The sequence below is a fragment of the Schistocerca gregaria genome, chromosome 3 (assembly GCF_023897955.1).
Source record: "Schistocerca gregaria isolate iqSchGreg1 chromosome 3, iqSchGreg1.2, whole genome shotgun sequence".
Taxonomy (NCBI): domain Eukaryota; kingdom Metazoa; phylum Arthropoda; class Insecta; order Orthoptera; family Acrididae; genus Schistocerca; species Schistocerca gregaria.
This window is the reverse complement of record NC_064922.1, coordinates 886,153,963-886,169,668: the sequence shown is the minus strand read 5'-3', so window position 1 is coordinate 886,169,668 and position 15,706 is coordinate 886,153,963. Positions and strand designations below refer to the sequence as shown.

The window sequence follows — 15,706 nt, the reverse complement described above, 5'->3', positions numbered from 1 at the left end:
TTGGTGCCAGCATCACAGTTGCATGCCTGATCCCAGGCAGTGGTTGCTAGCTCAGCATGACACCTGGTGGGAGTACAGGTATGCTAGGCAGCGTTGCTGCGTCAGTGGAAGGCTGTGACTAGGCTGCAGCAGTGCTGATGTAAGGTAGGTAGTTCTGGCAGACAGTTGGCTTAAGCCAAGGTGGCTTGAACAGCAGCCCTGTGCTGACCTCAGGACCTCTGGAGGTGCCTAGGTGCTGTACAAAGAAACCCTAGAAGTGTTCCTCCTTTGACGGCATTCATCTCAGGCCAAGAACCACCAGGTCTACTGATGGTTGGTTGATCTGTGGTTAGCTGGTGATGCTGCTAGGCAAAGCTCAAGTTGCTTGGCCTGTGTTAGACTGCCAGCTGGTATAGGGACTAGCTGTAGTCAAAAGTCCCAGAGCCATTCATAGTGTGAATACAAGTGCTGCTAAGATCTGAGCAGCGAGTATTTACATTCACTCTGTCCAGCTATGCTGTCAAGTAGGTGAGCATGGGGAGCATTGTGCCCAGGGCACATGGAATTTCAGCCTACCATTGTGGTGGACTGAGCCTTTGCACCAAGCTTTTCAGCAATATTCTGGCACCCAGCAGCACGATCTTGTAGGCGGCTCACTCATACACCTCTCAATCAGTTGCAAAGTCTGAAATGCAGTTGTCATTACAACAGTCCTCCCCCTCTAGTAAGATCTGGTCCATCAAATCCCAGGCTGCTACTTAAACCTGTAAATCACTAAAAATAACATAGGACTATGGACTGAGAGTTTGGGTGGGTGGCTGGTTCTCCATCACTGGCAGCTTATAAAAACCCAGACGTGAATTAAGAAAGTATCTGAGAACAAAAATGAAATTCATCCACACATTCTAACATTCAAATTAACATATCAAGCAAAATAACTGAGCTACTATATAAAAGTAAGTTGTAGTGTAATACTGTTACCACACATTTAGAAATGTTTGTGACCTATGTACTTCATATTTTTACATGACATTGTAATAAATGTTTAGACAGACATAAGGCACACATTCTATAAGTGTATGTGGTATATATCTACATATGTAGACTATATAAATGGGAAAGATTGTTATGAAAATATTGAAACATTCTTGACAAAAATACTTCAGATTTTTACTTGATACTCTAATAAAAATTCAGACAGACAAAGGCTACATATTTTTAATATATATCATATATAAATGTATACTACATCAAGGGGAAACATAGTCCCCAAAAAACTCGAAAGATTCCTAACTTATTTACTAAAAACTGTCAAACTACTAACATACAGATGGCCATAGGCTATATATCTTTTTAAACAACAATGTAGGGATTTTCCTATAACACAGACTGTAAGAAACAAAATGTTATGCTGCGAAAATGTTCAGTTTCATTTTCTTTCTTGGAGTCAGTTTTAACTAAATATAAGGACATTTAAACCATTAGCCAAATTGTTTCTTCCATATGTGTCACATATATTCTTTCTCCTTAAACATAATTTTAAACAAATATTGTACACATAACAGTGTACTGTTCCTTTTTTGTTTTTCATCACATTCAGTTGTAAAAGGAGAAAAGAATGCTGTATTTGTGGCTTATCAAATTATGATTAGAATACTACTATGGAATCTGAATCATTCAAAACTTTTCAGTTCTACCCATTCACAGATCAAAACTTTGAGAAGTATTGTCATTCAAGCTAGTATCCTCACAGATCCAGCAGCCAGAGATGTCTCTCCTATACTCCTATACCCATTGTATTAATGATCCCAACTGATTTGTCAACTCATTTTAAATGAATTGAGTTCTCGATTAAGGTTTCACTTGCAGTATCAATAAGGTGGGATCAAGCTCAGTGAGAGGGGGAAAGATGTGATGGACAGAAGGAATTGGGGGGGGGGGGGGGGGGGTTTGGAGGATTTGGACATAGAGATGGGGAAGAAAGAGATGGACAGAGAGAGGAGAAGGAGAGATAGGGGATGAGGAGATGAACAGGGAGTAGGGGAGGAGGTGACGGAGAGAGATAGAGAGAGAGAGAGAGAGAGAGAGAGAGAGAGAGAGGGAGGAGAAGGAGATTAGGATGTACATGTAATTCTCATATATGTTAGTCTTGTAGAAATCTTTTGCATTATAAAAAAAGGGTTTTCTTTGGTGAATCCAATAGTACATTTGATCTTCAAAGCCTTACTGATATTTTTGATGTCACAAAATCTGAATTCCATTTCAAGCTGAAATGGATCTACATTTCAAATAAGGTTGGTTCCCGTTTACTTGTTAGGTACTATGAGATAGTGTAAAACACAATGAAAAAATTTGCTATCTATCGGCATAAAGACTTCAGCACCTACATTTTACTGTGGTCTTTTATATCCAAGTTAAACAAACATTATTTCTGTGAATATTTTTCTATCTTTCGAGAAATCAAAATTAAATATTTCTTTAATACTTCAGTGAACCCAAGAAAAAATTCACATTTTTTTGTTTGACAATATATTTAGTTAGCATGGATAATAAACACTTAAATAGTCATCGATAAAGTTTACTGTCCTACTTGAGATAAATCATTCTGTTTGCAGATTACAAGAAAAATTGGTCTTAATATAGTCCTCATTGGTATAAACCACTGTCTAGTTCATGAGACAAAATGTGAGGGTCCATGTACAAACATCTACAGGCCAAGCAAATATTCTCTCTTGGTTGATGCAAATACAACATCATTTGTTGGTGTTTCTGTGATCGTTACACCTGAGTGTCAGGACATCACAAATGAACCAGCACACAAAAGCTGTCATGACCATCACTGTTACAATGGTGGCCGCTGCGTGCAGAAAGGACCTAGTGTCAGGTAAATTTGGCATTTTTCTGTTGTCATATTTATATTTGTCATATTTATATTTACAGATGGTCATCATGGTGCCAGCAAGAGACATACCATCATTGAAGGAAGAATACCACATTAAAGGCTTTTCTGATTTTCTGGTTTTAAATCAGTTCGCATACTTGACTCACTGCATCTGCTGTTACATGGGGAATGCAAATTTTCAATTTTTTGCAAAATAAAATTAACATGTAAGAATTCCACATAAATCAAACATGGTAAGAACATTTAAATTCCATACAACTGCAAAAGAATGGAATATGTAACTGGAGTGGCAGAAGCTCTGTGAAGCTGTTCACAGTTGAAGCTGTTGTCTATATGGTAGGTTACGATGCCAGAAAACTGTACGAAAATGCAGGAAGCTTTGCAGAGGATCAAACAGTTGGGTCAGTGGCTAACAGGTGTCAAGTCACTCTCAAAAACAAATCTCGAATATCATGTGATGCCTTCATATGAGCAACAATTTCTTTCTTCAAGAAATGATTGTCTTGTAAAATGCAGTCCATTTCCATCAATTGAAACCATGCCTGAAGAACTGCTTTTGAACATGGAGAAACATGTAACAAGCTATAACAAAATGTTGATACTACACATACTTTTATATTTATGCAGCAAATGGACACAGAGCCAGTTATGCATTATTGTTTCTTCAACAATACATATTTCTACTTACTTTGTAAATAAAAACACATTTTCCTGCTGCCACTTAATTTATTTATCCCAGTCACTTTAAATCTTTCTCTTGTTCTAAGGCATCATCAGTGGGATCTATGATGATACAGTTTTCTTATTTTTAGATTATTGAACAGTTCACATAACGATTTTTTATGTAAAAAAAAATTACCTATGATTTGCTGATTTGCATTTCCTCTCATGTGGACTGGAGGTCGCACTACCACTTTATTACTGACATATAAGCACAACTTTGCATTCTGATATATTTGTATTTGCATGAACATATGCTTATGGGATCATAGTAGTGAGAGACATCACTAAAGCGTATAATGAGCAAGAACAATAAAATACCCTTCAATCATTATGGCAGTAACAGAATATTAAACTTAGAGGAAATAACACTTGAGCTTTCATGTTCATACTCTGAATGTTTAAAGGCAGAATATTAAGAGTCTGCACACATAGTATTTCACAGCCAAATAAATGTTTTATATTTTGACATAATATACCATTTCTTTTCTGACATTCATATATCTTGGCTACAGCTGTATCTGCCCAGTGGGTTATGATGGTCCTCGATGTCAAGGAACAGTGAGAAGTTTCCAAGGAGATGGATGGGCTTGGTTTCCTTCACTCACTCCACAATCTGAAAACCATGTTAGTCTCGAGTTTTTAACAAAGGAAGAACAAGGCCTGATATTCTACAATGGTCCAGTGTCAGTTATGGCCCCTCTTGAAGATTCTGTGTCAGGTATCATCTCATTTTCTTAACACCATCATCTTTTTCTCTACAAGAATTGTAATTCCCCTGCTATATCCACACACTGAGAACTATAGTGTTTGGGATATGTATGGGAATATACAGAAGGCTATTTGTGACTAACAAATGTGATGTGTTATTGATAAAATTTTCAGATTTTGTTGCATTTGAGATATACAATGGTAAACCCAGATTATTACTGAAAACAACACATGGAACTGTGGAACTAAGTGTACATGTGGAGAGAAATCTAAATGATGGAAAATGGCATCACATTGACATATTTTGGAATTCCGTGGTAATTATCAAAAGTTAGCAGTAAAATCAGTTATTTAACTCATTTTTTCATATTGTTTGTGAATGAAATTGACTCAGCAAACAGTGTAGATGAAGATGTGTTATTATATGAATTCTTGAATTTTTTTCTTTTGCTTGAATAGAATGTTCGTCTTGTAGTGGATTTTTGCAAGTCTGCTGATGTGGTAGAAATGAAAGAAGCAGCAGTGGTATTCTTCAATGGGACAAGCTGTCAAGCAGAGAGAAGCCTGCCATATCTGAACACTCAACTCAATTTAAACAGCCCTCTCCAGATTGGTGGAATTTACTGGACACAAATTCCTACAAAGGCGACAGAGTGGCATGTCTTTCCAAAATCATTAAACTTCGATGGCTGCATAAGAAATTTCTTTCACAATAGCCAGGTAAGAGCTTTATCTGTAAATAAAGATATAATTTTAATTCTTACCTATTTTTAGTGATAAAGTGGGTTTTTATGCATAATATGAAATTATGAAGAACCTAGTTTAGTCTTAGTACATTATAAGTTCTAAATTGGATAAATTAGAAGTAGGTAGAAATAATTTACACAACATAGGTGACAGTGAATGCTTTGACCAATTGTGGCAATTTTAACCTAGGAACATAGATAGATGCGAATGCATTTTTGTACTGTTTGGACTCTTCATCAGATGGTACTTTCAAACAACATGGAGAGTGTATTTGGATTCCTTGCCATACATACAACTGAATTTTTGTTGCCTAATTAGTCACATTTCAACTGATCTGCTGTAGTACTCAAATACCTCCAGCATACTTAGTAACTACACTGACAGAAAAAAAAATTGTGACTTCAAGGAGGAGTCATGCAACATAAACGAAAGTTGGCAGGTGTGTTTCTACATCTGAAAGATGATTTCTGTTCAAATTTTGCACCGGTCGCCAGCATTAAAATGTGCACTAGAGTGGCACTAGTAGCACCACTATGAGGATGCAGATCAGGTTTGCTATAAATGTACACAGCAACAGTCATAAGCATAGGTTACTTTTGAGATTGGATGTTGTTGTTGTGGTCTTCAGTCCTGAGACTGGTTTGATGCAGCTCTCCATGCTACTCTATCCTGTGCAAGCTTCTTCATCTTCCAGAACCCACTGCAACCCACATCCTTCAGAATCTGCTTAGTGTAGTCATCTCTTGGTCTGCCTCTACGATTTTTACCCTCTACACTGCCCTCCAATACTAAATTGGTGATCCCTTGATGCCTCAGAACATGTCCTACCAACCGATCCCTTCTTCTGGTCAAGTTGTGCCACAAACTTCTCTTCTCCCCAATCCTATTCAATACTTCCTCATTAGTTTTGTGATCTACCCATCCAATCTTCAGCATTCTTCTGTAGCACCATGTTTTGAAAGCTTCTATTCTCTTCTTGTCCAAACTATTTATCGTCCATGTTTCACTTCCATACATGGCTACACTCCATACAAATACTTTCAGAAATGACTTCCTAACACTTAAATCTATACTCGATGTTAACAAATTTCTCTTCTTCAGAAACGCTTTTCTTGCCATTGCCAGTCTATGTTTAATATCCTCTCTACTTCATCCATCATCAGTTATTTTGCTCCCCAAATAGCAAAACTCCTTTACTACTTTAAGTGTCTCATTTCCTAATCTAATACCCTCAGCATCGCCCGACTTAATTCGACTACATTCCATTATCCTCGTTTTGCTTTTGTTGATGTTCATCTTATATCCTCCTTTCAAGACACTGTCCATTCCATTCAACTGCTCTTCCAAGTCCTTTGCTGTCTCTGAGAGAATTACAATGTCATTGGCGAACCTTAAAGTTTTTATTTCTTCTCCATGAATTTTAATACCTACTCCGAATTTTTCTTTTGTTTCTTTTACTGCTTGCTCAATATACAGATTGAATAACATCGGGGAGAGGCTACAATCCTGTCTCACTCCCTTCCCAACCACTGCTTCCCTTTCATGCCCCTTGACTCTTATAACTGCCATCTGGTTTCTGTACAAATTGTAAATAGCCTTTTGCTCCCTGTATTTTACCCCTGCCACCTTCAGAATTTGAAAGAGAGTATTCCAGTCAACATTGCCAAAAGCTTTCTCTAAGTCTACAAATGCTAGAAACGTAGGTTTGCCCTTCCTTAATCTAGCTTCTAAGATAAGTCGTAGGGTCAGTATTGCCTCACGTGTTCCTCACGTGTTGGATGTGGTGTATTGAAATTAGACAATAATGCCTTTCAGATGGCAAAAATGTCATTAAGAACACCTCACTCAGCTTGAACAAGGTTATGTAACAGAGCTATGAGAAACCAGATGTACTGTCCATGATATTGCAGAACAACTTGGCAGGAATGTAGCCACTATACATGATTGCTGGAAGCAGTGGGCAGGAGAATACACAGTCGCAAGAAGATTTGGTTACAAATGACCATATGCATTACTGAGAGGGAAGGCCACTGTGTTTGGCATACAGCTCTGGCGTATCATATTGCATCTGCAGCAGCAATTTGAGCAGCAGTTGGCACCACGGTGATGCAACCAGTTGTCACAAATCAGTTACTTCAAGGACAACTCAGAGCCAGACACCCTGCGGCATGCATTCCACTGACCCCAACCCACCACCATTTGTAACTTCATTGGTGTCAAGCAATAGCTCATTGGAGGACAAGGTGGGGGTCTGTTGTGTTTTTGATGAAAGCTGATTCTGCCTCAGTGCCAGTGATGGTCATATGTTAGTTAGAAGGAGGTCACTTGAGGGGCTGCAAGCAACCTGTCTGCATGCTAGACCCACTGGACCTACATATGGGGTTACGCTCTGGGGCGTGATTTTGTATGATAGCAGGACCACATTCATGTTTACCCCACACACCCTGACGGCAAATTTTTATGTCAGCCTGGAGATATGACCTGTTGTGCGGCCAGTCATGAACAGCATTTCAGGGGGTATTTTCCAACAGGATAGCACTCATCCGTGTATAACAGCTGTAACCAACCATGCTCTACAGTGTGTTCCCATGTTTCCTTGGCCTGGTTGATCATGAGACATGAGCTCTGTCTTCAATTGAGCACATATGGGACATCACTGGATGACAATTCCAGTGTCATCAACAAACAGCATTAACTGCCCTTGTATTGACCAACCAAGTGCAACAGGCATCGAACTCCATTCCAGAAACTGATATCTGGTACCTGTACAACATAATGCACATTTTAATGCTTGCATTCTACATTTTGATAGTCACACTGGTTTATTTCACATCTGTAATGGATTATATCTCATTTACATTAATCTATGATCTTGCAATATTAATCACTTAAGTATGTTACTGAGGCAAAAGTATTTCTAAAATGTCATTAATCTGCATTAATTATATTTTGGTGTTCTGAGTTTTTTCTGTCAGTGCACAAACAGATGCCAAATATGAGATAAGGGTCATCAATAAAAGAAAAAACTAAAGACTGACAGTATATTTATCACATAAATAATATACAAATTACAGATGAAGCTGAAAAGTCTCCTGAATAGTGACCAATCTTAGTTTTTACACAGAGCATAGAAACCTTTAGAATAATCCAAACATAATGGATAATATGCAAACTGTTGCAATACTGAGGTTGCTAATGAAATGGTAAAAATAGCTGAATTAGAACCGTTGTAGATATAGTGTCCCTCAGGCTTAGATGAATGTGTTTTACAGCTTCGGTGTTTAGATTGTTATTCCATGAGATGTATTATTGAATAGGAAAATAATTTTGGCTTTCACTTTGTTTAGTTTATCATCATATAAATATATTTCTGCAAATATATGTGGGTTTTTAAATAGAAATAGAGAATTTTACTTATTAATTCAGTAGATGTGCTTATTTAAATGTTGCCCCAATTAGTGAAAATAAAACTCTCTCTGGTGTTTTCTCACAGATTGTGGACTTGGCTGATCCTCTGCTGTCTGTGGGTACAAGTACGGGTTGCTCTCACACAAAGGCAGCATGCAGCCAGCTCAACTGTACAGCACATGGCACATGTCTAGCAGACCTGACAGGAGCAGCACCACAGTGCTGGTGTGATGTGGGATGGGGTGGCCCCAGTTGCTCTATCCCTACAAAACCCATCACATTCCTGCCTCACAGTTACATTAAGTTTGCACTATCATTTGAACTTAGTCATTTCACCACAGTCATGCAGATGAGATTCAAAACAGAAGAGGTTGAAGGAGAGCTTTTCCGCCTTGCTGACCAGGTCTCACAGGAATATGCCATTCTTGAGGTTTGTGATCAGAGTCTCATTTTCAATGTGTAAAAGAAATGGAAGAATGATGAAATCACACATAATGTAGATGTAGATATTATGGTTTTCTTGGGTTAATATGACATTAAAAAGCATAATAGGTTTAATGACATGTCATATAAGAATAATCCTAACAGAAAAAAAATAGTATGGTATGACAGTTACTGAGGCATCAAAGAACAATTAATTATGTGATGAAGGAAGGATTTGGGGGGGAGACAGAAAGAACAGAGAGAGAGATACATAATGAAGGAATTATCCAAATGAAATGGACATCAGTAGATGTGAAGGTGTACAGGAAAACAAATGATTAAAATTTCAGAAAAAATGGATGATTTATTCAAGAGAAAGAGCTTCACAAACTGAGCAAGTCAAAAATGTGTTGGTCCACTTGTGGTCCTTATGAAAACAGTTATTCAGCTTGGCATTGATACATATGGTTGTTGGATGTTCTCCTGGGAGGGGTGGGGATGGGGGGGGGGGGGGGCATCATGCCAAATTCTCTCCAATTGGTGCACGACATCATTAAAATACTGACCTAGTTGGAGAGCTCTGCCAATAATGCTCAAAACATTCTTAATTGGAGAGAGATTCAATGACATTGCTGACCAAGGTAGGGGTTAGTAAACACAAAGACAAGCAACAGATACTCTTACCATGTGAAAACACACTTGCTGAAATGTAAGCCCAGCCCAGAATGGATTTGATGAAAGGCAACAAACCGGGACATAGAACATCATTGATGTACTGCTGTGCTGTAAAGGTGCTGTGGACTACAACCACAATGCACCTGCTATGAAATGAAATAGCACTGTAGACCATCACTTTTGGTTGTCTGGCCTTATAGTGTGTGACAGTCGGATTTGTATCCCCCACTGTCGCAGGTGTCTCAGAACATGTCTTTGCTTGTCACTGAGGGTCACTCTGAAGTGGGCTCATCACTGAAGACAATTCTACTCCAGTCAATGAGATTCCACACCCCAATGACCAACAAAGACATGTCAAGAGATGCCACAGTTAGCAATGAGATGCTAACCTGACTGCCAGGCACCATATGCCCCAACAGCCACAAGTGATTGTCTGGGGTGCCATTTCATTTCATAGCAGGACCCCTTTGGTTCTCATCTGCACAACCCTTGGAGCACATCAGTACATCAATGATATTCCATGTCCCATTTTGTTGCCCTTCATGGCAAGGCTCCCAGAACTCACACTTCAGCAAAATCATTTCCTTCTGCACAATTTAAGAGTTTCTACAGCCCATTTTCATGGTTGTCAAACCCTACCATGGCCAGCAAAGTCTTCAGATGTCTGGCCAGTCAAGAATGTTTGGAGCATTAACAGGAGGGATCCCAAACCAGTTCAGGTTTTTGATGATCTAATGTGCCAATTGGGCAGAATTTGGCTCAACATCCCTCAGGAGCACATCCAACAATTCTATCAAGGCCAAACCAAGTAACTACCTACATAAGACCCAGATGTGCACCAACAAATTATTGACTTGCTCAATTGGTGAGGCTCTTTCTCTTGAATAAATTATCAGATTTTTCTTATATTGTCATCATTTGTTTGTCTGTACATGTATGTCACGTTTAGTGATTTCCATCCCATTTGTATAGTTCGTGGTACATCTCTTTTCTGTCTTAGAATGTACTTAATTTATGATCCTCTACTTTTGCATAGGCAAGTTACAAACAAAATTTGTGGGGATTTCCATGATAAAGTGAGATCTGTTACAGAACCTTCCTGGATTAGTGCAAACTAATTTAAGTAACCATCCCAACCAAAATACAGTGTACTCAGTATGGGAGTTCCACCAATAAAAAACAGAGTCCAAAGTAAAACAAATCAATATGCTGGTTGGTGTACTCTTCATTGATTTTATAACAGCTGATCTAACTAATTACTGGAAAATCTCATATAAAGATGTGAAACAATTACTAACAAAGAGATAGAGGGACTGGCCAGTACTTACCTCAGCTCAGTACAGCCGATAGAAACACGAAAAACAACCGAAAATTTAAGTTCCTAGCTTTCGGAATAAATGTTCCTTCATCAGGGAGGAGAGAGGGGAAAGAAAGGGAAGAAGGGAAAGTGGATTTAGTTACTCACAACCCAGGTTATGAAGCAACAGGGAAAGGAAAACAGGGAGGGTAGCAAGGATGGAGGCATGGTTGTCAGAGGGAAGCCAAAGATATTCTACTGTAGGTACTGTGCCAGCTTCAAACCAAAGAGGATGCATACAGAAGTAAAGAAGTGTATAGTATAAAGATTTAGGATGAAAAGATGCATGAATGGCTAAAGAGGAAAGGAAAAGAGGAGAAGACCGAAAAGTAAATTGGAGTGATATTGTTTAACGTAGGTTCAGTCCAGGGGGATGGCGGGATGAAAGCAGTTGTGGAGCCTTTATCCGCCGGAAGGATTACAATAGAGCGGTCTGTTATCAGCTGCTTAATGGCACGGGATTCAGCTGGGGTGATGTTGGGGGTTGTCGGGATGTTCTTCAAGAAGGACTGGGAGGCAACACTGGATGTGAGGAATTCCTGAAATGTCTGCAAGGGATGGTTTTGGGGGAGGGGAGGAGGATCCCTTTGAGAAGGCGGTTGGAACTGTTCTAGACGAGGTTCAACACTGGGTCTAGTATTTGGGTAGTGAAGTGATATTTCCAGTTGAGGTTCCGAGTGAATGAGAGGAGATCTTTAACCAGGGCAGTGTAGTTGAATTTAGGTGTGGGGCTAAAGGTTAAGCCTTTTGATAGAACAGATGTCTCTGGAGGAGAGAGGGATCTGGATGAGAGGTTTAGAACTGAATTGGGGTTGGTGATATGTGGCATTTGACTGTGGTTATAGTTGAGATTTGGTCTGTGTGGGGTATGTGCTGGGATGGGGAGATTGAGTAGGGTGGCTAGGCTCGGTTTGTTGGCTATGAGGGGGGTTTGTTGACGGTTCTGTTGTGGTTGGTGTTTGTGAGGGATAAGGAGAGGGACCCCACTTCTTAGGTGTTGCACTAGCAATGTGGATAGTTTTTTCAGGTGGTGTGTGGCATGGGACTCAAGTTTGCGGCTGGCTTCTAGGACGATGTTCCTGAGTGTGTTCTCCAAGCAAGGGTTTGAGAGGTGGAGGACTTTGAAGAGAGATAGGAGCTGTTGGGAGTGGTGGTTACATGAAGTAGTGTAGAGATTCAGGACAAGTTGGGTAAGGGCTAAGGATTGAGGGTTCTGGAAGTCCAGGAGAGATTGGTGGAAGGAGGAATTGCACCCAGAGATGGGAACTTTTAAGGTAAGTCCTTTAGGGGTAATTCCAAAGGTTAAGCAGAAACGGAGGAAAAGTATGTGGGATTGCAGTTTGGCTACGGTAAATGCATGTTTCCGGAATGAATGTAAATAATGTGGTATAGGATTACGGTACATAGTGGGTAACTGGTGGGTAGAGAAATTAAATAACTAAAGTTAAAATAGTAATCATAAGAAGGAATAAAACACGGAAGGAAGGGCGAGAAAGAAAGAAATTGTGTTGGTAATGTTAAATACCACAGAAAGACCACCAAATAAGAAAAATACGGAAAAAGTTGGCCAGACCAAGCAAGTATGTCCAGATCAGGGGAAAAAGAACACACGCTGCTCAAAAACAGAAATAGCGAGTAGCGAAAAAAAGCTCGCGCGTGCCGCAAAAAAGATCGCGCGTGCGCAAAAAAGATCGCGCGTGCCGCAAAAAAGTTCGCGGGTGGCGCAGAAATGTCCCAAAAAATGTTTCATGTGGCAAAGAAAGATAGCCAATGGCACAAAAATATCACCAGCAACACGTAATCGACGGAATTGGATGATACTGATAGGTGTGGAAGAGATTGTTGGCAGTGATTGTTGGCTGGAAAACAGCGAATAACGAACGTTAAAACTATGGAATGTTAAATAAATAAATCAATAAATAGAGAAAGATAAGTGGACTATAAACGGAAAAAGACAATAGGAGGCAAATGAATCTAGCACAGTTGGTGATAGCTAACAAAAGGGACAAAACAATTAAGAATGTGGACCATATAGGTGATCTAACTAATTAATGGAAAATCTCATATAAAGATGTGAAACAATTACTAACAAAGAGATAGGGGGGCTGGCCAGTACTTACCTCAGCTCAGTACAGCCGATAGAAACACAAAAAACAACCGAAAATTTAAGTTCCTAGCTTTCGGAATAAATGTTCCTTCACCAGGGAGGAGAGAAGGGAAAGAAAGGGAAGAAGGGAAAGTGGATTTAGTTACTCACAACCCAGGTTATGAAGCAACAGGGAAAGGGAAACAGGGAGGGTAGCAAGGATGGAGGCATGGTTGTCAGAGGGAAGCCAAAGGCATTCTACTTTAGGTACTGTGCCAGCTTCAAACCAAAGAGGATGCATACAGAAGTAAAGAGGTGTATAGTATAAAGATGTAGGATGAAAAGATGCATGAATGGCTAAAGAGGAAAGGAAAAGAGGAGAAGACTGAAAAGTAAATGGGAGTGAGGTTGTTTAACGTAGGTTCAGTCCAGCTAACTGTGACTGCAATTCCCTCTGGGTTGCGACTGATGACTCAACTTGACTCACTGAATGACTGATTTTGTGTGCGCGACAGACTGGCCCCTCCTGTCTGTGGCAGCGAACTAAATACTAGCAGCCAAGAGGGCATTGGCGAGGCATTCCTTGCGAGTTTGTCTTTGGCTTCCATCGATCTTCTCACAACCTTTTTGCTGTCTGATCTGCTGGTGACAGCTTGCTCCAGCACACTTTAATTTTAGCTTTGAATGAAAAGGCCTTCTTCTGAAGTAGAAAGCATACACACATTCACACAAGCACAACTCACACACAAATGACAATTGTCTTTGGCTGCTGTGCACGAACTGTGGTCATGTGTGACCATGTGTGTGGAGTTATGCTTTTGTGAATGTGTGTGTGCTTTCTACTTCAGAAAAGGCCTTTAGGCCGAAAGCTAAAATGTATGGCGGTCTTTTCGTTATGCATGTCTATGAATCAGCAGCAGCTCTACATGCTCAGTTGTAAACAATGCTTTTCAAGATATTGTGCTATTCCATCCTGGATATTTCATTGTTTCATAGATCCACAAAACCTTTTCTGAAACTGCATCCCCTTTAAAGTGCTTGAAATTAATGTTGCCCAATGTGAACCACATGGAGGGTGTGCATGCAGGCTTTGCAAATCATCACATGGCTTTGATAAACAAAAAATTTTTCATCGTACAAGAAAAAAACAGATAGGTTTAGCTAAAAAGTGCAAAATGCAACAAATGCTTCTAAGTGGTTTTATAGTTCTTTATATATCTACATGTAATGGTGCAATTTTTTCACTTTCTTGTTTATTTTCTGTGTCACATGAGCAGTGAGTTCCCTGCCTTTTCTAGATAAGAAATGGAAGCTTATGTTTCCGTTACAACCTCAACAGCATACATACTGAAGAACAGTCTGTCTGCTTAAGTTATGTTAACATCAGTGATGGCAACTGGCATACTGCAAAGGTAAGTAATAGGATTCCTTCACTTTTTCTTTAAAAAAATAAGTTTCTTATATGTGTAGTTACAATTATTTGTAAAGTTAAGCAAACTATAATCTTGTGGGCATATGAGCATTTATTAATCTAACTTATTTGGATTTCAGATTTCACGTTATGGCTCACTATCTATCCTTCAGTTAGATGATGGTGAATTTACTAGATATAATCAGACCACCTCATTTGAAGGACATCAGCTATTAGTTGTTGATAAACAGGAAGGTGTGCATGCAGGTGGAAAAGCAGAGTACCTAGGCATGAATACATTGGAAATTTTTGCTGATTATAAGAATGGTAAGATCTGCTCATAAGTTGCTTCACTCAGTTTACAAATCATGATTAGAGATGAAATGGATATCAGGCACCTATCAAGTATCTGACCTATCTGGCTTAATTATACTATCTGACCAGATACCAGATAGTAGATCAATATCTGGCACACGCTGATTTTCAACAAATTATTAAAATTTCATAAAACTGAATTTCTTTAATTCACATGTAAGATACTCTTAAACACAAATAAAGTCACAATATCTCCAAATAAAAACACTGTTTATTATTAATTTTAATGAAAAATAAGTTAGTACTCATGCTGAAGCGTAGGCAAATTATGGTGAATGAACAGAAATATCTTTCCATTAAGAGGTAATAAGTGGTTTCACTTGTATTCATAAACAAAGCAAGCTTCATAGAAAGGTCTTTTACAATGCTGATAGATACATTCTGACAAACTTTCTCAAATTTGTATACTGTGTTGCATTAGGTGACCACAAATGGATATTTATAGTTTGTGGAACCTCTACCAAATACACACTAAGGTGACAAAAGTGATAAAGTATTTATTTATTTGTCCACGAGACCTTGTTTGTATATAGAATGTACAAAAGATGTTGGACAGCACTTAATACAGAATTATTTCTATCATTTTAGCACCATTAACCTCTTATGGTTACACTGCTTATTACTGGTACATTATTTGTATTTTTTCAGTGATTACAATGTTACTATGGTTTCAGTGGCTAATAATGGTAAATTATTATTCATACTGGCACATATTATTATTTATCAAAATACTCTTTCAGTGTGCAGAACCAGTGATCAATTAGATATTCCTTTACTGCAGCTTTGAACCTATGCTATGTTGTTTATTTATTGTATGTTACTTGGTAGTTTCCTGAATATTTGTTGTCCAAGGTGTAGAACTTCATTTTGGCAGAGCTCAGTTTTCTATGGCGCAAATGGAAATTCATTTTT

The 15,706-nt window shown here is 38.8% G+C and overlaps 1 protein-coding gene across 1 annotated transcript in view; it reads left to right on the top strand.

Annotated features, from left to right (window-relative positions):
* The window catches only part of LOC126355654 (neural-cadherin-like), a 184,553-nt gene that overhangs the window by 123,016 nt on the left and 45,831 nt on the right, over positions 1-15,706 (top strand). Inside the window, exons 12-18 of the mRNA XM_050006018.1 lie at positions 2,595-2,863; positions 4,117-4,322; positions 4,487-4,629; positions 4,772-5,032; positions 8,553-8,897; positions 14,307-14,420; positions 14,560-14,746. Of these exons, the coding sequence (XP_049861975.1) occupies positions 2,595-2,863; positions 4,117-4,322; positions 4,487-4,629; positions 4,772-5,032; positions 8,553-8,897; positions 14,307-14,420; positions 14,560-14,746 (1,525 nt within the window). The remainder of the gene's footprint in view (positions 1-2,594; positions 2,864-4,116; positions 4,323-4,486; positions 4,630-4,771; positions 5,033-8,552; positions 8,898-14,306; positions 14,421-14,559; positions 14,747-15,706) is intronic.